General features: G+C 32.5%; 1 protein-coding gene across 2 annotated transcripts in view; it reads right to left on the bottom strand.

Moving 5' to 3' along the window:
- Positions 1–2,491: 2,491 nt before the first annotated feature.
- The window catches only part of MTX2 (metaxin 2), a 59,398-nt gene continuing 38,700 nt past the window's right edge, over positions 2,492–23,189 (bottom strand). For both annotated transcript variants that reach the window (XM_039855233.1, XM_039855235.1), the window contains 7 exons: positions 15,480–15,552; positions 12,093–12,169; positions 10,694–10,786; positions 10,143–10,181; positions 9,647–9,772; positions 8,508–8,584; positions 2,492–4,850 (listed from right to left, as the gene is read on the bottom strand). In XM_039855233.1, the coding sequence (XP_039711167.1) occupies positions 4,667–4,850; positions 8,508–8,584; positions 9,647–9,772; positions 10,143–10,181; positions 10,694–10,786; positions 12,093–12,169; positions 15,480–15,552 (669 nt within the window). In that variant the 3' untranslated portion in view covers positions 2,492–4,666. The remainder of the gene's footprint in view (positions 4,851–8,507; positions 8,585–9,646; positions 9,773–10,142; positions 10,182–10,693; positions 10,787–12,092; positions 12,170–15,479; positions 15,553–23,189) is intronic.

Below are 23,189 nucleotides of genomic sequence, written 5' to 3'. Positions count from 1 at the left end.
TGTAACACATAACCAAGTAGGCATTAATATCTATAATACAACAAAACTCTCATAAACCACTAAGAATAGGCAAATCACCCACAAAACTCCAGACACAATAAAAATGTCTACTAACAAGAGAACAGAGAATTAAAATGTTGTATTGCCATATAAAAAAAAAAATACCATGCAAGCGAAAGTTAATCAATCACTGCTAGGTGCAACAAAATGGATAAAATTCAAATACTGTGTGAAAGAAACAAAACACTTAAAAATGCATAGAGTGTGATTCCAGTTACATAAAGATTAAAAATAAAAATGTTAAATCATGGCAATGATTAACCCAAAATCAGGATAGTGGTAACCTCCAGTGGTGGGCTATGGAGCTGGAATTAGATTAAAATGCTGTCACACAGAGTAGTGATCCCTAGCCTCTCTGGCACCAGTGCTATGAGAATCTAACGCCTGATGATCTGAAGTGGAGCTGAGGTGGTGATGCTAGTGCTGGGGAGAGGCTGCAAATACTGATGAAGCTTCACTGGCTCACCAGCCATTCACGTCCTGCTGTGCAGCCCAGTCCCTAACAGGGCATGGACAGGTACCAGTCCACGGCCCGGGGGTTGGGGACCAATGACATAGTGGACTTTAAGATACTAGTAATGTTCTATTTTTTAACCTGGGTGTGGGTATGACCTACATAACAAAATATTAAGAAAAAATGTTTTACATCTTAAAAAGCAGACCTGTAAGAACTTATTACAGCATATATTACTGAACAAAGTGCTTTAAAAAGAATGTGGGTATAAACTGCCCTGACCTGGTAGCTGTTAAAGCGAGGTAGTAGTGGTTCATAGATAGGTACATGGAGTTATTTTCTTTTTGTTTGTAATTTTCCATAATAAAACCTCCTTAAAAATTCGGCACTTTTCATTCTAAATGAATATTTATCTCAAGAACAAAAAGTAACCTAGATTTCCAGATTTCCCATTTTAGAATGTAGAAAACTGGAGTGTTGCTTCTACCCTTACAATAATAATGAACACCAGACAATCCGCAAATTCACTCCAGGTCTTGAACCTAGCAGATAGCTGAGGCTGCAGGGCCAACTCACCCAACATCTAAGTTGAGAAAAAGGACGTGAGCACTTGTTTACCTGAAACAGACACTACCTTAACAATGGTAACAAGAACTTAGCTAAAATTTTTAACTAATTTCTAAAAGTTGAGTGTGAGCTAACTAAAGACTGTTAAAACCCTGGGGGCCACAGACAGAATAAGAATTCACACTCATTCAGAGGCTCTTCTCCAGGGACAGGATGTTCACCAAAAATGAACTGGAGACACACTGGGAATCTGAGAAAGTGACTTGAGTGGTCCCTTGGAGAGGAGAACGGCAGCAGTCGCAAGAAAGGCATGAAACCCCCATGTGGTTCTACGCCCCTCTCTCTCACATGGAACAAAAAGTGCCAAAGAACTTACTCTGACCTCGCCCCACACATTAAAATCAATTCAATACGGATCACAGACAAATGACATAAGGGCTAAAAAAATAACACTACTAAAAGGAAACAGAAGAAAATCTTTAGGACTTTGGATTAGGCAAAGATTTCTTAGATATGAGAACAAAAGCATAATCCATAAAAGACAGACTTGATAAACTGAACTTCATCAAAATTAAAAATTTCAGCTCTTCCAAAGACACTACTGAGAAAATGAAAAGATGAGCCATAAACTGGGAGTAAAGTAGCATATACTATTTGAAAATAGGCCCTGATTAAAGATATATATATGAAAATATAGTAAACTCTGAGTAACCACTCTAAGAAATTTTAAAGTTATAAATAAGTCAATAGTAAAAATAAAATCGCCTCATTAAAAAAACTCAATTAATCCAAAAGAGTAAAAAGAAAATAGAACAAGTGCAATAGAAATACCTAGCAAAATATTTTAATCCACCTATACTTAATCCAATCACACTTAATGGTGAAAGACTGTATACTTTCCCCCTAAGACCATGAATAAGGCAAAGATGTCTATTTTCACTACTCCTGTTCAACATTGTACTGGAAGTCCTAGTCAGTACGATAGAGCAAAACAAAAAAACAACAAGCAATAGGCATACCCATTAGAAAGAACTGGAAAAATTATTTATGTTCACAGAAAACAGAATCACCAAAGTAGAAAATCTCGGGGAATCTGCTATAATCTTATCACAAATTTAATTACCATAATTTGATAAAAATATTTTTTTAAATGAAAGATAGAAATCCAATCCCAATTCTTAGTAACTTAAAAATACATTAGGAAAATATTTACTGTATATTGGCTAGACATAACCAAACTTTTTGTTTATTTTTTTAATTTATTTTTTATAGTGACATTGGTTAATGAAATCCAGTAAGTTTCAGCTGTACACTTTAACTTTTATTTTTAAGACTGAATAAAATTGACAAATTATAAGAAGCAAGTGAATGTAATACTTTAAAACAAAAAATTAAAGTAAGTTCAAAAAGTTATATCAGATTAAATTTTACTTGAAATGTAGTAATTGGAAATCTCTCAATGTACAGCTACATTTTACCCATTCTCATTAAATGACAATCATACATAACAGTAAGAAAAATACTCATTCTGTTCATCAAAAAAGTATCAAGACATATTATTAGTGAATCTCTCTGATTGACATTTTACAATTTCTACTTTTTCTGGATTTAGGCTACCTACTGAATTAATACAATATCTATCATCCAATATTCAACTCAAAAAGTAACAAGTTGGACTTCTAAAGGGTTTCATAGAAGATAAGGTATATTAAACTCAATAATGCACATCAGTCAGAAGTTCTGAAATGACTGTAACTTTATTTAAAGTTTCTCACTACTTATGATTTAAATTTTCATTTTAATAAAGGATCGTGTTACTTATATTAAAATTCAGTACACACGTATTTTGACAGTTAAAATAACATTTAACTCTTTGGTCAGCAAACTAGCTTTTCAGAGAAAATGTTTAGCTACTGTGACTTGGCTTTATGGACCCAAATTTAAAAGATAAAAGCAGGTAACTGAGTCATCATATCAAGATTTCTATTTTCTAATGCATTCTTTTGATAATCATTCACTCAACACTACAGAAAAACTAAGCTTCCCTGAGAGTGATTCATAAACAGTAAGTCTTAAATAAACATTTCAACTTGAAATAAACTGCCACTATTTCCCAAAGTTTCTCATATTAAGGTAAGAATATAAACTGTTGTACTATAATAATTAAGATTAAAATATCACAACCCATGTTGCTGTAATATCTTTATATCCAAAAAATAATCAAAGAAAAAAGTCTAGATTTTATATACTGAGGTACAAATGGTACTTGTTCAATTAAATGAATGTTATGGTTATATATTTTTCAAAAAGCATATACATATAAAATATATATCAAAAATAAACCCGATCTTAAAAACTGTGCAACACAGGTAACTTATTATTTTTTATTTTAATAATAATACACATTACAAAATTCAGGAAAGCTATAATAAATACCACTGTAGTCCAAAGAGAGTATCCAAAGTTTGTGTGGGATTTAGACTAAGGAGAATCTAATATACCCTTTATGTGGTAAAAATCTATACTCTTTAAAAAAAAAGTGCAGTGTTCCTTAAAAGCCAAACAGATGCCAGACCACCTGGGTTTGAATTCCAACTCTATCACATACTACTAACTCTATGACCTTAGTAAGCAAGGTATTACCCTTTCTGTGTCTCTACTGCCTCTTCTGTGAACTGGGGATAATCTGGGGAAAATTTTCAGTATTTTTGTAAGGATTAAATGAATTTAAAATACCTGTATATAAAAAGAAAATATAAAAGTACTATTCTAGACATTTTCAGGAAATGATTTTTACATCTGTCTCTTTTTTACTATCCCTCCCTGGTTTTATATAAAATAGAAAATTTGAAAGGGACACAATATGTAATCCTTAGTGCTTATATATAAATGCTTGTTGATACTTCTGTGAAAACTGTCCTATCTTCCCCACAAAAGGAATAAAAAAGCATTAGTAAAACATTCTTGTCTCAAATTAAAAAGTATCAAAATAATAAAGTCCTTGAAACTATCCCTTTATCAAATGTAAATTATAGCTGCTCTGCTGAAATGTTTTTAAATTCAATTAAGTTTAGATATGAAGAATGCTCTTAAACGATAATCTGTTCCAAGATTTAATCACTTTGTAATCATTCACATCTTCTAAGAGCATATTTGTTAGGAACAATTTTCCTATAACCATGTTCACTATGTATCTAGCAAAGTAATCTTGGGAGTATGGAACACGAATTATTTGCCTTAGAAAAGAATTCCATGTATAAAGCTCAAGAGACAGGCTTTCAGAAAGATCAAGTAAATACACCAACCATACAGTTGTTTAAGGTTTATTTTTATATGCATACACGTTTCAAAAAAACAAAAATTTCAAAATATAGAGTACAACATATCAAATCAAGTCATTCAGAATTATTTTAAGGTGTACACAAATAACAGTATAAAGTACATGTACAGAATACATAATATGTCTTGAGGTTTCAAAAAGCAGTGTTTTGGTTTTAAAATTCTGATACCATTATCATATTGTTCAAGTAACATATATTTCCAAAGTTAAATTTTGTTCACTAAAAACTAAATTAACACATAATTCTAAGACAGTCTGATAGATAAGCTGCCTTTACCACGATCTTCAAAATAGTGCTGTTCAATTCTTCTACAGAAAGCAAGGAGGTTGCTATAGTTTTTCACCTTCTCAGAAAGTTCATCACTGGTCAATTGTGTGGTAAGAATGGTGTACAGATGGCCAAATACCAGTGCATCTAGTTCAGTAGGCCTAAAACCAAAGTAGAAATGAAAATAACATGAGTAGCATTTACCTTGTATGGTAGGATATATACTATTTTAAAAAACATTTTATTCATCTATTTAAAAGAAAAAGTCACAGAAAGAAATCCCACCCAACTTGATAGAATTATTCTACTTTAATTTGGAGTTTGTTATATGATATGAAAAAAATCTTTTAAACTATTATTTCCTAGTTGTGTGACTTGCTTTTTCAAGTAGTAGTATTATTTAAACGCGTTAATATTGGTATAATTGGCCATATTCATTTTATCCATTAATTTATTCATTAAATAAATACAGCAAGCATGTCTCCAAAATGCCAGGAACTGTGCCAGATGCTAGAGATATAAAAACAAGAAAGTCATTCCAGGACATGGACACGAAACATAAATTACCACAACATAATTTAGTAAGTACTTTAATAGATGCATAAACAAAATGCTGTCAAAGCACAGAAGATTTCACTGTGGTGTTGGGACAACAAAATGATACCTGTTTACCCAATCATACATTAACGACATGATTTCATTTTAATTTTTTAAAGTAACTTAGCTTTCTGAAGAAGACAATCATAAAGATGGCATCCATAAAAATTTTTCTAAGAGTTTTCGTCCCTTTAATTATATATTACTAACAAAAAAATGAAATTTATCTACCTCACAACTAATGGTCTATAAATGGGGCATCACCAATGTACATTATATTAAAATAATTACTAACACAATATTACTAAAAGTAATATACTAAGCTTTCTTTCCCATTATACTGCTACCTTGTCATGTCTTCATACTACTAGTTATAACCTATATAGTCTTTCTTTATATACCTGTCTCTGATCCTTAGGACTGTCATTCAAGTTTATAAATCAAGTCCCTTTGCCATCAGCCTTTTCTATATTATCCCTTTAAATATTTTTGAGCAATTTCCTCTTAATTTTCTTAACTGGTGATTTCTTAATTGAATAAACCTCAACAAAATTCTATTCCTCCCTGAAATTTTTCGACTTAAAATTCCCAACTATAATTTTTGCACCATTTCTTTGATATACTTTCTCATCATTATATTAAGGTATACTGTCAATTTTTAACATTTACTTAAAGGTTAATAGCAACATTTTTCTTTTTAAAATCTAACTCCTTTTCCAATTTCTCATTCAACTTAACCTAGTTATAACCATTTATTGAGCTTCTTCTAGAAAATAGGTTTTGTTTGGAAAACACTGACCTACAAGGAGCTCATAAATGCTTTAGAATAGTATAACTCTATCTTGATTACATTTAGAAAAAATATATTTTCTACTCTCTTCCCCTTTACTAAAAAGGCAACATAAAAATATCGCTTTAAGAAAGATTTTAGTTTCTCATTCCAAGTCCACACTCACCAGGTGAAGGTAACAAATGATGTAATAGTCTTCGTGCAGAGTCTTAACTGATCTCACACATCAGCAAGACAGTATGTGTAGAACAGGTGGTACACATTTTGTTTTGGTTGGATTTCAGAAACATGATTTAAATATTTAAAAGCTACCAACACTACATATTTTGAAGGATAAAAAGGCCATCGATGTTAGTATCTACCTTGTATTATTTCTAATTTGTTTCATGTTCATTTTCCTTTTGCTTTTCTACCATTTAACTTCTTTGTCCTCTTTTCCCAATTACTACTCTTGCTATAAGATCTCCCTCAAATATCCTTTTCCTTTCTCTCATCAAGTAAGGTTATTAGGTTTCTTTCATGAGCCCTCTCAACATCTCCATTAGGTAAGCTAGCAGAAAAATTGATTCGAATTTAAGAGGGTAAAGGGGAGATACACAGGGAAATAAAAGAACCTGACAAAGTCAGGTATATGTTAGAGTCGAGAATAGAATTCAGGGCCTCTGACTTGGAATCTAATACTATATATCTTGACTTAAGCCAGTGCTCTATTCACTCAGGTAGAGTGTCTCACAAAGTAATGACTCCTGTGACAGATAAAGGAATGAGAAAAATTTTGCCACAACGAAATGAAAATATAAGTTACTTTTCTCTAAATGTAGTTTACTTACATGTTAATATTAATTAAATAACTGGGTAAAATTAAAACAAAAAACTAAACCTATTCTCTTCTTTAATCATAACTGTTAAGGGAAAATGTTTATCTAATATGAGGTAAAGTTATTTCAAAAACCTATATCTTACTATGAATTAAACGGTTCCTCAATAGCTAACCTTTGGTTTTGCATCTGTTCTAAATTTTGATTTTTTTTATCACAAGTTTAAACATAATTGTACTCTTAAAAAATATATATTTTGATATTTCTACTAAATCACATGTCAAATGATACTTGGTTACTAACTCTCTGACACTGAGTTTAAATGAGAAGAAAAATCAGATCCATGCTCTTGGCCTCCCATGAAGACAGTGTGTATAACAAAACTAACTCCTAACACACAATGATGCATGTCAAACAATAAAACACACCCCTTCTGAACTTTTCAACTCCTAAGAATTCCTAGATCAGAAAGAAAAGGAACTACATAACACTAATATTTGAATACATTTCTTTTATGTTAGAGACTAAACAAAAAGAATCTGCATAGCAAACACCACTAGAAACATAAACATAGCTGTAGAAGCTTTACCTACCAGGATTTCATGGGTTGAATTCTGACCTTTCTGCTTCAGAGATCAACACTCTAATTTTATTTTAATATCAGTTATATAATAGTATGTATTAATATAACTTAAATATTTCCAATCAATCGAATAGTCATTTTTGCTACAAAAATTAATATCTCTACCAAAAGATGTTTGATACAGCTATAAAAGATTAATGCCTATGAAGACAGAAGAGCAAATAAAGCTTTATAAAAATTATCAACCTAAAAAGCAAGAAAATTTAAAAGCCAAGAAAAGGTCAGAACTTCTAAGCAAACCACTGAGATTAAAAAGCTAATTGTAGCCCATCTTAAACTGGATCACAGGATAGCTGATTCTGATACACTAAAATTAGAAATTTAAAAAGAAAGAAAATCCATTCTTTGCCTACATTAGATATTCTTTTCCAAATTACAAAAAAAATCTGTCTTAATAAAACAAATTACTCAATTTACCTACATACATAAATATTTAATCTACATCTTTCATATTCATTTTTGTGCTTTATAAATATTTTCACTAATGTTTAAAAGATAAGTTCATAATAGTGCTTGTCCATCCAAAAATATTTTTTATTATTTAGTTTTATTCACTTTTTTAGTCCCCAAGGTTATCTCCCTATATAGACAAGTACGGTTATACTTCATATTCTAATAGTACTTTACAAGTTTAGAATTTTATTAATCAAGACACTGTAATTCCATACATAGAACCCAGAACTACCCCCATTAGAATCTCTATATCATACAGTAATGACTGGTTTACATATCTGCCCTTAAGATATATTCTTAATGGTTAGGACCACATTTTAGAAATCTCAGTCTCCTAGCCTAATGCTATGCCTGACACCCAAGAAATGCTAAGTAAATGTTTAATGAAGGCAAAAATAAATTTGAACTAAATCTTTCAATAAATATTTCTTGATAAAACAATTCTTCTATGATAAAATAAGTTTGTTATTTAACAATATAGAAAAGAAACTAACTTTAAAAAAATTAAATTTCTTACTGCTTATTGAAGAAATACGGTTGTGTTCCCAGTCTTTGAGAAAGAGCTTGACAGCACTGGTCTACATCTTCTAAGACCTTATATAGGCAATAGACCCCAAAGAAAAATATTTAAATTAGCAAACAATAAAATATGTCTAAAACAATTTATATAACAGTTTATAACAAGAATATAAATTTAGGTGACTTTTTATGACATATTTAAAACAGACTACAGACTACATATAGAATATAAGTAATATTTTCCATAAAAAGAAATAGGAAAAAAATTTGAGAGCTAATTTCTTTTAAATGCAAGTAAAATTTAAGTTACTTATAAGGATTACTACAAAGGAAATTTTATCTCAAAACTTCACTCTCTACAAAAATGTTTTCCTAAATCCATATATTCAAATGACTTTGCATATATTAAAAAAATTGCTTCATAAAGGTAACATTGATGACCCACCAGGAGTAAAATCATTTGAGTTGATTTTCCACTAGTGGAGATGTATTTTATTTACTGCATCCCTATTCATTTACCCAATCCCCTTTGCGGCCAATGACACATATCAGTGACTTGGCTGGCTAGGACCAGGGTTAGCCTTGGAAAAAAGACATTAATTAGTCAAACTCATAATCTTAACAAGATTTATATTTTTTAATCTTTATATCAATAGATCTAAGACCAAAAAGAAAAGATATATTTAAGCACTATATTTAACAGGGTCATTTTCTTTAAACTCTGATGCTGCAGATCAATATTTATTGGCATAAAAGATGCCCACAATGTATTGTTGAATGGGAAAAAAACAGGTTACAGAGTAGCAGGTATATGATCCCATTTAAAAAAAATGTTTATTAACAGACATCTAGAAAAACGTTCCCCAAATAGTTAACCGTGGCAATTTCTAGGTGATAGAATTTCAGGTAGTTTTTACTTCCTTTTTCAACTTTTCTTATTACATAACTTATTTTACAATTAACATGTGATTTTTATAAAACTACTTCATGTCAGAGAAAATAAGAGCAAATGTTTTATTAATTTTTTATTGTGTTGGGATTTCTTAAGGGCTAGCAATACAAAAAAATGAATTTCTTAATGCTTTAAAGGTTTTCCTTAAATGCATTGAGGTTTTGTAAACTTCAATCTGAACTGACCTGGTCCAGAGTCTTGTTACCCCATCCAATAGCCTTCATTTTACGTTTGACTTCCCACTGTTTCTGATAGGCCAAAATATGATTCAGAGGCCAAGGGTAAGGAGATCCATATCTAGCATGAGTGATCTAAAGCAAAAATATTTTGTTAAAAACAAAGGCTTTTTTTACAAATAGAATTCTAAAGGAAATATATGTTCGGAGAACACAAATATAGCAATCTGGAAAAAACACATAGCTTGCAATCTAAAAAAATTAAAATTTTAAAACATTCTCTTTAAAAATATATAAACTTTTATGTACTTTGCAACCAGTTATATCAAACAATGACACATAGCTTCCCTAAAATGTATGTGCAAGCAAAATTAAAGTAAGTGAAAAACTATATCACTAATGGTATAAACCACAATGTTTCATTTATGAGCAGGGACTTACAATTCTGAGCAAAAGTGTTTTCTCATTAAATTTTAATTAAGATAAATGCTACAGAACCACTCACCTCCCCTACTGTAGCTTCATCACACCACTGAAGATACAACTAGGAACAAAAGAACAGTGACTAAACTTTAGAATACAAAAGAGAAAATGGATAAAAAGAAAGTTATTTCTTGCCATGCTAATTTTTTATAAGCCAACTTTATAAAAATCACATATGTAAGGTGTTTGGTTTTTTTGGGTTTTTTTGTTCTTTTGCTAAAGTTGCTATACATAATTATTAAATTTAATGGTGGTACTTAATAAAAATATTTCTTATTCATATAATATGTCCCTAAATATCATTAAAGTATTTCATAGATATTTAAGTAAACTTTACAAGGCAAAAGTAAAATAATAAGTGGGAAAGAACCGCTCCTTTTTACAAACATAAAAATTAGAACTGAAAATGTCAGGCAACTTGTTCAAAGATAATGATCAAATAATTTGGGTAAGTATCCCAGCCCTAGAATTGCTTGACTATTTTCCTATTTCTCAGTAACTTTAACCCACAAGAAAGATTATCTTTTATGAGAGAAAAAGCTAATTTTCAAGGCCTATTGTTTTCTATTATACCTCGGCAGTTAACAGCATATTGTTGACTAATTCCATGTAGGCTTTCATTTCCGCTTTTTGGACTTCATCCAGCCCATCACTAAGAGAATGGCCCTAAAGGGAATTTAAAAAAATTTAAGAGCATCATATTAAATGTAAAAAAACTTTCAGTTATCTTACTACAAAGTAATATAACATCAATCTTTTTACTGCATATATCTATGGATTAATTTCCAAAATGCTTCCTAAAACAAAATTATTTTATATTAAAAAATAACTAATACTCTATTGCTGTAAAATATTAATAAGTAGTATTTATTTATTATAAAAATGTATCTTTCAATGGATAAAATTACATTATCAATTATTTCACTAAAGAAGAAAACAATGGTCAGTAAACTTTGTTATTTTAAGAGATTAACTTTATTAATAATTAAATAAATGCTAAAAGATTGACACGTGTTGCTTATAAAGTGGTTGAAGACAAAAAAAATGTTAGTAAAGGTAGAGAGAAATAAACACTAATTTTTAAATTCTAATACACTATAGTAATGAGTGGATGCATAAAATGATATAACTTTTATTTCAACCTGGCAATCTGTTTTAAGATTTTAAAAATGCATACTCTGTAACATCGTAATATCACTCTAAGGAATTTATCCTAAGGGGATAATCTGACATGTGTACAAAGGTATATGTACAAGAATATTTATCTTAGCACTCATTAACAGCAAAAAACTGGCAATATTTAAGTGCCCATCAGTAAAGACTTAAGTAAATAAATTATAATATATCCATCTAATAGAATACTATACACTTTAAAAGAACAATGTATAAATATATATGTATGTATATATAGTCATTAAAACATAGACAATTATGCATATATAGTCATTCGCAATTTCCAAACACTGATAATTTTAAAAGGCAGGTTGCAAAGTAACTAATAACAGCAATAATAATAGCATGCTCCATATTTTTCTATATAAGCAAAGGGAAAAGTCTGGAAGGATATTCCCCAAAATGTTAATAGAGGTTGTCTTCTGATAACTATTAAAATTTAAACTAAATAATTCATATGAATAAATTAATATATTCAGCTTCTAAACATATCCTATGTCTCCCTTCTCAAAGGTTAACTTGACATTTTATAATCTAACAGTTTTCATTTATGACCAAAATTCTCATAAGCATGTTAGAAAATTATCTACCATTTTGTAAAGATCAAATTACCTCTTTGCCATTGATTTATATTATGGAAAAAAAAAAATACACTTTAGAAATATTTCTCCAGTAGTTTGTATTGGCATTTTATAAAACTAGGTTAAAATCAATGTAAATGTTAAGACATGCTAAAGAATGATGAATGACTTATTTAAGAGTTACTGTGATCAAACGCATTTAATATCTTTTTTATTACCTTGGCTTTAACGAATTGGACTATTGGACCAAGTTCTGATACTACTTGATTTCCTACATGAATAAAAGGTACTTTACCTGTTGAGGAAAAAAAATACGTAAAAACATTTTCAGTAAATTAAAGTTTGTGCTAATAAAAAAGGAAATTAACACAAAACTGGGATATGCTTTATTAATACAGAATTTCATAAAACTATAACTTTTGAAAGTTACAGTTAAATGTATATGTTAATTTCTATAAATTTTTAAATACTGATTACTGGCTAGTTTTTAAAAAGAAAGAAGAAAAAGATTTCTTTCTAGAGTTGTCGCTTGTATATAATAATAGATCACAATATTCTCTTTTCAGCACTAACAAATCATATGTATCAGTAAATACTGCTTATTCAAATTACATGAACCCACACATTGGTTCATGACTGTTGACAGACTTCAAAGTATTTAAGTGTGCTTTCTCTTCAGAATACATTGAAGCAATCTATATTTTAAACTGCATTTAAGAAGAATTCTTTTGATATCTTCTACTTTTAAGTCTCGGATATCATTAAGGTCAATATTTTAAGTACATTTGATAAATTAATTAATGTCTTTGACTCAAAAATATCAAGAATTAAGAGAATTAACAATCTTTAAAGGTATGTTAGTTTATGAATTATAATACAAAATATATTCTCAACACATGTAGAGGAAAAGAACAAGTAAAATGCTTATAAAAATTGGCTTCTCTAAGTAAATGCCACATCAAAAAAGTAATTATTTCATTCGTATATTAAGTTGATGAAATTATCAGAGATGATAAGACCAAAATAGTCTCCAAACAGCAATAAAGTTTACCCCAAAAACCAGAGGATGAAACCTGCTGTCAGACCTAGTTCAAACAGAGTTCACCCTAACAGCAGGCTTCTTCATGGTCCTTTTCAATAGATTCAATTACTGAGAGTAATGGATGAGGTGCACAGCACCAACAAAAGCTTCATCTGCATCTATAGGATAACGCATTACAAAGGAAAGTCAGGCCTTTTGGAATACAACTACTCAATAGATGTATTTAGAAGACATTTCCATGTTACCAATATAGAAACACTAAGTTCTGCATTCCTTTCTTCTACTGCTTTATAAATCTTGCAAAAAAAGAAAAAAAAAATTGTATCTGGGAAACATTAGGTCATATTGTTTTTTAACGGGATAAAATCTGTTTAACTACTATATTGCTAGTAACAGTGTAAGTCTTCTGAGATAAAATGATCTGAGAATGAAAACTATTTGTGAATGAATGCCTAGACTAAAGGGTATTGATATTTCTGGGGTATAACATTTTGAGAGCAAAGTGTATTTCTCATTTTCAATAACCAATTTGGAGTCCTTAGAAGAAAGAGATTTCATTTAATTTCTTTTCTTAAAAATACTTTTAGTACTGCAGATTCTGAAACAGGGAAGCAGTGTGGGCAGTCCATTGAGTATTTCTATATCTCTAAATATAAAGAGATATATAAAATCAAGGCAACAAATTAGAAGTAAATAATGTTTTCTGTCACTTGTCTGACAAAATGGAGTCAATGTTATATCCCTGTTATTACAGGTATCAGGCAAAAGCACAGTAAGACAGTTATTCTCTGGCACCAATCAAAGGTTATAAAAGAAAACGAAGGGAAGTGTTTCTTACTTTAGGCAGAATAATCATTCTTAGAACTTCTACTTCTAAAGAAAGTAAGAAGTTGTTGCTAAGCAAGTATATGGATTCAGAGGCTATTAGAAAGAACCTTGGATGTCATCTAGTCCAATCATCTAATATTACAGATGAAATCAGAAGGGCTCAAACAAGAGAAGTGAAATTTCCCAAAGAAACTTAATATGTGACAACATAAGATTACAGTAAAATTTCCTAACTCAGCCAAGTGGTCTTCTGACTATTCCATGATGTTCTCTGCTTTAAAAATCGTCCACGACAAGATCAAACAAGCAAATAAAATGAAACACATCCTCCTGCCCACCCCCTCAACTCTTATGATGAAAGAGAATACTAGAGATATGATGAAGCTTAAATATCTTAATAGAAACTGTCATTTTCATCTACCTATAAAAGATTCCTATGAATGTATATAGGTATGTACTATTGTAGTCTCTATAATATTTAACTGTTTGTCTTTCATAGAGTCTGTAAAAAGAAGGTAGATATCTACCTAAGTGATATTTAGTATAGTCATTTTAGGAAACAGATAGATATGGCATCTCTTCATTTGCCAAAGATATCGACTTTAGTATTAGATTACTAACATTCTTATGCATATATCTACACTCTTTTTGTATGACTACATAGAGAAAAAAGACAGAACCCAATATAATTTCACCAAAATTCTGTTACATTTATAAAACCTACATATAAAATTAACAGAAAATGAGTCAATTAATGGCCTTTGAAAATCTAAAATATGTCTGTTTATAAGTTTAGAAATTCATGGAAATGTATCAAAATGTATTATACTAATAAACCTATAAATGTCAATGTATGCATATAGAATTTTCAGTGTTATGGTGGTCTCCTCACAGCTTTTAACAATTATTACCACCTTTAAGAACTTAAGATGAAAAAAAAATGTTTAACACAAGTTATAATTACAATGAAGAGATAGATGTCTCCCTAAAAAGCAATGTAGCACATTTATGCCAATCATATTCAATGGATTTATTCATAAAGGAATGATTCTGTGTGTTATTATTGCTCCAGCAAAACCACAGTTATAAGAATCCATATCAATTCAACATTTATCAGCTTTGTGGCATTATATTTTTACATTAAAAATGATCTGAATCATATTTACTTAAAATTGTACTTTACTAACATATGACATATAGAAAAACAATACTGATTATAAAAAATAGCAAAAAAGGCTAAAACTTTAAAAAAGTACCTTAAAACCTGTTAAAGTAAAACAAAAGAATTAGACATCGAAACATTCAAAGATGACTTTAAGATCTATGACAAGTTAACTATTCTACAATCTCTCTTCTTCCATCTTTACAAGGGAGAATATAATTTGGAGAAGTTTATTTAATAATAAATAATTCGTTAATATTAAAATTTGTTTTCTGAGCAGGAAACAGTCTTATGTAAAAAAGACTGAGGAAATCTGAGATTATGTGCTTTCTTAACACTTACTATTTAAAACAATTCCCATAACTTTCCAGAGCCATCTCTGACCACAGAGCTGAAATGCATAAACAAGCCAACCCCAATTGTCAAGTTTGCAATTGTTACTTTATAAAACCATGGGGAAATTCTTCAAAGAGTAAACAAAAAAAATAGGCATTTAAAAAATCTAGGTACAAACCAGACTAGCACTGTAATTTATCAATGTAGAATATTAATGAAGAAGAAAAAATCACTTACCAGATGGAGACATATATTCTGCATTTGCCCTACAAACCACTTTGATAGGCAGATTACACATTTGCAAAAAGGCCTGTAAACCAAGAGAAGTATAGTAAGCCTAGTGAAAGTATATGCATATTTGAACATGACTCTTTAAAAATTTCTTTTCTAAACTTAATAGCTTATACGGTAACACATTATTTGAAAAAAAAAATCAATCAATTTAAAGTAAAAGATCTATATGCCAACAAAAATAAAATGTTAGTACACTACTAAAAATCAATATGACTTAGACACCAGTAAATGTATGAAACTTAAAGCATTTAAGGAAGAAAATGTAAATTATCCACATTTTACTGTATTAATTTATGTAAGTCAGCAATACTGTATATTGCTTTAATTTTCTTTAACAGATGACTAAAGTCCAAGTTTTATAAGGTACTGCTTAATTCCACTACTCTTCACAGGGTCATCATCTTTCTTGTTTTAGGAGCAAACTCCCAAAATTTTATTTCTATTTCAAAGTTGTCTCCAATAAAACTACGTATCCTAACATGTAATTTTTATCCTCATTAATTCACTTATTAAACACATAATTGTTCATTTTTTGCTTTATATATAGTAACAAAAATTTTATAAGCAACTTAAATATCTAACAATAGGGAACAGGTAAATCCAAACAATGGAATGTATGCAATTTTTAAAAGTCACATATTTAAAGAATTTTTTATAACAGGAAAAATGTCTACATTACAATATTAAGTGAAAAAATACAAAATTATATTGACTATATATACTAAATCATTTTTAAACATTTTTAAGATATCAGTAAACACTTTGCCAAATGTATATGCCTTCTGACTGGTCTTGCCACTATTTTTCATAACATTCAAAGCTTATCTCCTTGTTCTCTCTTCTTTGGTATCTAGGCTTCTGTTTCTCTACTCATTAAATTTCCGTCTCTTCTTTCTATAATATTATTTACTTGGGGAAGTCATAGTTACAATGGTTCAAATTACCACATACAAATTAGAAAACAAATTTTTATCTATTTTTCAAACCAACTATAAATAGCAAATGTCAACTGAGATAAATAAATAAATAACAAGGCTATTACTTATGTATTATGAATTATACAGCCTATTCTACCCAATAAAGATTTTTCCTAGGGTTGCCTACTATAATTCCTTCCTTGGTTCTAGATTGGAAATCAGTCTTAAGATTCTTCTTAAGTAGTAAAGATATTGAAGAGTGATTATTATCATGTATAAAGTACTCAATTTACCTAAAAGTATGCCAATTCTCTTCTTCAAATCTGTCTTCCTAAAACTCCAATTCTCTAGGAATGCTTCTCTCTAAAAATAAACCCCACGAGTCTGACCCCTCTCTACTAATATCCTGATTCCTGCATTGCTCTGTAACTTATGCCTGATGTCCCCCAAGTAAATGTAGTATTTTAGGAACAGGTTTTAATTTTTTGTAATTCTGTCCCTAATCCTAATCTCCCTCACTTTCCCGGAGCTAAAATAAGATAGTGCACTACTTATAATGAGCATTCGATGGTTTAGTGACTGAGCCAACCAAAACTCCCAGGGTTTATTGCAACAGAGGCTCTTTGTTATCCCTCCATGTATGTTCTCCCCTTTTCTACAGTGGTGAACCCATGAATTTTATCTTCACAAACAGCTGCCTGAAATAAGGACTTTACTTCTCAGGCTCCCTTACAACTGGGTGTGGCCAATGTCTAAATTCTGACCAATGGGACTTAAAGTTCTGGGCAACTGCTGGGAAGTTTCTTTCAAAGGAACTTTTTTTCTTCCTGCTGACTAGAATGTAAAAAAGATTAACTATAGCCACAGCAGCCAAACTAAACCAAGAAACAGAAGCTCAGTGTTAGAGATGGTAGAGCAACAAGAGTAAAAAAGCCTAGGTCGTTAAATAACCATGTAAGTCACCAAACGTAGATTACCTGTTTATAAGAAATAAACTTCTTAAGCCACTGCTATTTGGGTTTTTGTTTGTTTTTGTCACTCACAAACTTAATCCTAACTAATTCAACAATTACAGTTTCTAAGTTTAAGCACCACCTCATCCAACCAAAAGCTGATTTCTGTGTTTAAGTGTACACCAACAGTCCTCTCAATATTATAACCTGCACTCCGAGTGCATAGTGATAATAGTGAGTTTCTTGATTGACCTGTAAGTATAGACTAGTGTACTTGTTCTCAAACTTCAGTTAGGCATGCATCAAAATCACAGGGAAGGCTTGTTAAAACACAGTTTGCTAAGAAGGAAAGAATTAAAATAAATTTAAACAGCTCTTTCAGACTGGATGAGAAGGAAGAAGGGATTAAGAAAGTCAACTCTCTTCTATTACATACGTATCTCTATTGATATGGAGAAAGGTTGAGCTCCTTAAAACATAAACAGAAAAAAAAAGTGGAAAAACATGAAATGACAAGAAACAGAATAACTGACACACAAGATACATGAGAAGGTAAAAAGGGATGGAATAAAAGCACAGGTGAAAAGATCTGTTTTTGTCAGGAAATGGGACACTTTTTCCACTGCAGTGCAAGGGGTGGTCGGAATCAGTGATCATGACTACAATTTACTAAGGGAGAAAGTAAAGAAAATGAAGGCATATTCACATTCTGTGATAAATTAGAGAAATCATCTACTGAGAATGAAGGACCAAGAGGGGACAGGACCTCAGAAGACTAAAAAGAATTTGGGGGGGAAAAAAAACTGCTTAACATATCTTCTCAATGGTCTTAATAATATTCAGTTGTTAGTTAACAATCATAATACTATAAAAAACAGTAAGTATGGTGTACTGAACTTAAACTACATGCACTAATCAACATTTCAAAAAGCTGTATTTCACTAAAAAAGATTAAGCAAAATTATAATGTCCACAATCAAAGCCATACTTCCAGTCCTATGAATTTTTTATTTTACTAAAAATAATGGACTTAATTTTGTCCAACTTAACAACACTCAATATACCACAGACCTCAATTAATGGCATAACTCTGATTAGCCAAAGACTGATTTTACAGCATTTACTATAATTACTCATCATCTCTGATTCAAAAAATTTTTTCTGAATTAACCTGTAGTTCACAAAGAAGCCTGATGTCATGAACACAGTATTTTCATCAAAACTTTAGAAAAAACAAAACACTACCATGCCTATCTTCAAGAATATAAAAACTGTAAAACCAAACCAGGCTTTGATTCAAACAGTGTTTCTCCCTTCTCTTGTAGGATGGAAGAAAATTTCTGCAGTTCCAAAATAGTACTTTCACCTTCCATTTTCATTTTTAATCTCTTATCAGCACTCTGAATACTTCAAATAAAACAGGGATGATACAACAACCTAAAATATGTTTTACTTTCAGTTATGAAAGAGCAATCTGAATGTTTTTATTTGTATGTAAATCCAAAGAAAAATGTAATTCGTTATAATAATGAAACTAAGTCCTATTCCTCAATTGGATACTTTACTCCAAACTAATTCAGGTGACTGACAATATAAAATAATTTGAATAAAAAACTCAGTACATTCTATCAGAATAATGATCTATAACTGTGTGTCCAGTATAGCAGCCACTAGTCATCTGTGGCTATTTAACTTAAATTTAAATTAAGTTGAATAAAATTTTAAATTCCATTTCCCAGCCACATCAGCCCACATTTCAAGTGCTCAACAGTCACATGTGGCTAGTGTCTACTATATTTATTGGACAGTGCAAGTAACATTTACATCATCGTAGAAAGTTCCATTGGACAGCATGGGTCTTTAACAATGGTAATCAGTGCATAAAGGACATCTTAGCAAGAGAGGCTTACATCATCTGAAAGTGATTAGGCTAAATATTATAAAAAACAACCTGCATTATAGTGCAGTACCCATGAACCCTGGGAGTGATCAACTTCTGAGGAGAGCGACACATTAAATGCCATAATATTTTCAATTTCATAAAAGAACACAAAATTTACTCAATTGCTGAGAAACTCCAATTGCTAAAATGGTCAGCAAAAGCTAAGAATCAGTTAAAACTATAGCCAATAAGTATATTCATTCTTTGAATATAAATTTACTGAGTACCTAAGCATATGACATGGTGATTTTTTAAACACACACACACACACAATACCCAGCACCTGAAATTTAATAAGCTTGATGTAGATTCAACATATTGAATAAATTAAATTTTTTTAAAGGGATCGTATTTTGTAATTCATCTTTAAAGTCTATAAGAGAAGGTTTGAAAAACTGAAAAGTACGGAAATCTGCACTTTAACAATAATCAGGCAGTTCAGGGTCAATATAGCTCCCATGTTAACATAAATTATTATCATTTTGCATGTTACTAAACTATGGAAGGTAAAAATAAAGATTAATTCTAATTTGGACCCAAACTGTATCAAAAGCTACTGCCAGTGACCATGGTTGACTTCTGGATGGGAAATTCTACATATAGACAGCCCAGGGATGGACAACAGATGAACAGAATATGTGCACGTAGAAAGGACCTAAGATATAAGACAGCACAGGCTCAGCAACATTGGAGTGAGACGTGGGACACTACCTCCCACAGAAACTCATACACTTCCACAGGAGTCTGACACTGCGGAGGCTCTTGGGAGCCCCCGATTTCCTTCTCTTAATACAGAGGGCTCAACCCAATGTCTCCTCATGGTCACAGCTTTACAGTTAAAGGAGACAGAAGAGAAAGTCTCAAATCATGCCAGAGTCCACAATTCTAAAAAAGCTTTAAGGGTGAAATAATTCTCATCATTCTATGTATAATATAGGGAAGTAAAAGAATTAAACCTAAGGTGGGGCCAAGCCTCTGAAATAAAACTAAAGAACCAAGAATCTATTAGTGTTTACAGAGCATGTCTCCCTTCAAGGTCGCTGTATATATGGAAAAAGCCCAACACTCAAAATCATATTTCCCAGGTGGGTTTTTACCATCTCATGGAAGACAGATACATTTAGGTTCTTTCCCCAGTCCTATACTGGCTCTGGATAGAAGGAAAGAAAGGGAGGAGGGAAGGAGGAAAAGCCTTTCTCATTGGCCGTCTCCCCAGCTCTACTTTGCACTGATGGTATTTTCCATTAAAGGTGTTGCACAGGCCCAGGGCCCTGGGTGACTTTGGCTGAACCCTGTGTTCACCCTGTTGGGGAGGCCGCAGGCTGCAGGCTGCAGGCCACGCCTCCCTCCTCCTCCTGGTCCAGTGGGCCCTGCAGGGACCAGTGGGCTAGGCTCTGGCCCAGGGCTCAGGGGAACCTGGTCCTTGGAACCAGGAAAAATGACAGGGACACAGATACTCAGACCCTGTGTACAGGCCACTGGGAGCACTACTGCATGAGAGCTAAGACATTCAGAAGAGAGCAGAGTGGGAAAGAAAGACAAAACAATACAGCAAGTTTAATGGAGAGTGTTATCTCTTCTTTGGGTCAGAGCTCTAAGGAAGATGTTATATTTTTCATGAGAATGAAGACGGAGAGATCAACATGTTGTGCATCAAGAGGTAGGCACATTATCCTCACAGCACCGTGGCATGGGAGACAATCTCTGGGTCTTCGATGTCCCTTTTACTCTGGACCATCCTCGGCATCACTTGGGCCAGGCTGGGCTTCTGTCCTTCCCCAGCTTGGGCTTTCGCACACTTGATGGTAGCTGCAACACATGGTACATGGCTGAACCATCTTCTCACAGGCCACTTTGAGACTGTTAGGGTGCTTGTGAGTCCATGCCAGGAGAACGGCAGCAAAGAGGTCCCAATGCCCACAAAGACAGCGTCCACCTTATGCATCTCCATGCTGACGCGGTTCCATGGTGTCATATTCTCTGGCTCCCCAGTGTATCAGGTAGTCGCTGCCCTGCAGGGAAGGCAGGTCAGAGTTGCCACAGTGTTGGGGCCATCGAGTGCAACACATCCATCACTGCTGTGATGGCTATGGATCTTTCTGCCACTCAGTAACTCAGCCTTGAACTGGTTAGGAGTTATAATGTCTGCAACCAGTACAATCTTTTCTTTGTACACAGGAAGGAGATCCTCTGGAATGTACAAAGAGCCTTCACCGTTCCACTTGTCACACATCACCAGATCACACATGTACACACCAGCTGGGAGTTCTCTTGCTTCAGCTCCCACACAATGCCCACCATCATGGCCAGGAAGGGCTTGTCCCTAGAGTAACCCATGAGCACATAGTCATATTTATTCACACTGTTCAGCTTCAGATCTTTGTACAGCTTGTGGAGTTCATCTAAGTTCAGCACTTGGCCCTTCCCATGTGTAAAAGCTGTGTGGTTTAAAAACTGTACAGAGTTCAAGGCGTCGATCTCAAACCCCAAAATCTGCAGTGAAAACGTGGCCACCTGGTTACCTACATAGTAGGTAGGTATGTTTATGACGGCCTGCTCACAGGCCTCTGGCTCTGCTCCAGCCTGGCTTGGCGCAAGCGCTTGGGTCAGACACTAGATCACCTCCCTATGCCCTTAGCAAGGTTGTAAATTACTTAAATTCTTAATGTTAATAAAAATCACTTAAAGGGTAGGGTGTTGGTACATTTTTTATTTCATAATGATAATAATAATAATGGGGAAAAGTAGTATCGGATCACAGATAACTTAAGTATTAAGAATTGAACTTAAACATTTATCTGTGATCTTTCAAACAATAAGTGAAGAAACAAAAGGTATAAACCCAGAAAAACACAAAGAATGAGAGAGGAGGCCAGAGCAAACCAGAGATGTCAACCCATTTTTGTAAGATGGAAAGCAGAGTAGCAAGGCAGAGGAAGCTGAAACATAAGAACATGTAGAGGAGAAAAATCAGTACATTTGCATCACAGAAATAAGAAGATCCCAAAATTGGAAGAACCCAGTACCAGAGAAGGCAGAGATGAAGTAAAGGAATAAAAATAGAAGGAGACTGGACGGAAGTCTGTATAAGCATCAAACGACTAGCCTGCCCCCAATCTGGCAAGAGACAGAGGTGCAGCCTCTGAAGAAACACAATCAGAGACAAACTGCTGGCTCCAGACACCAGCACACAGAGGACATAGGATGGGGGGCTTGTTACACTGAAAGGAGATCCAACAGCACCCCTGTCCGTCTCAGCTTCCAAACACTGGCAGTCGAATTAAGTCCTTTCTAAATATCTCTCTGTAGAGAAGCCCTACGAATACTGATGGTTTCCCTGGGGGTGGAGGTGGAGTGCAGTGGGATATTGGTCAACAAAAATAGCAGCTCACTACAGTGAAATCCACATGTCAAAAAGCGCCTCATCTCCCCATCAACTTTGTGGGGCTTCAATCTTAAACATATATTATTAGCAGAGATCAATATATTTGAGAAATGCCTCAAACATATACAGCCAAAATAAAAAAGGAATTGAGAGGTAACAAAATGCAGAGAGCAGAAGACATTATCAAAGAAAAATTATAATAGCTAATATTTATTGAGCACTTACTATATGCTGGGTATTTGTAAAAAAGCTTTAGCACTCTATGAGATAGATATAACAAATATCCTCATTTTAGGATAAAGAAACAGAGGTACAAAGAGGTTAAGGAATCTAATGGCATGTGGGTTGGGATGGGAAGGGTTGCAAAGGGAAGGGAGAGAAAAGAAAGAGAAGAGGGAAGGGAAAGAAGAGAAGGGAAGAGAAAAAATGGAAGGAAGGAAGGAAGGAAGGAAGGAA

The sequence above is a fragment of the Pteropus medius genome, unplaced genomic scaffold (genome assembly GCF_902729225.1).
Source record: "Pteropus medius unplaced genomic scaffold, Ma_sr-lr_union100, whole genome shotgun sequence".
Taxonomy (NCBI): Eukaryota; Metazoa; Chordata; class Mammalia; order Chiroptera; family Pteropodidae; genus Pteropus; species Pteropus medius.
Note: the sequence above shows the minus strand (reverse complement) of the source record. Positions and strands in the feature narration are given on the sequence as shown.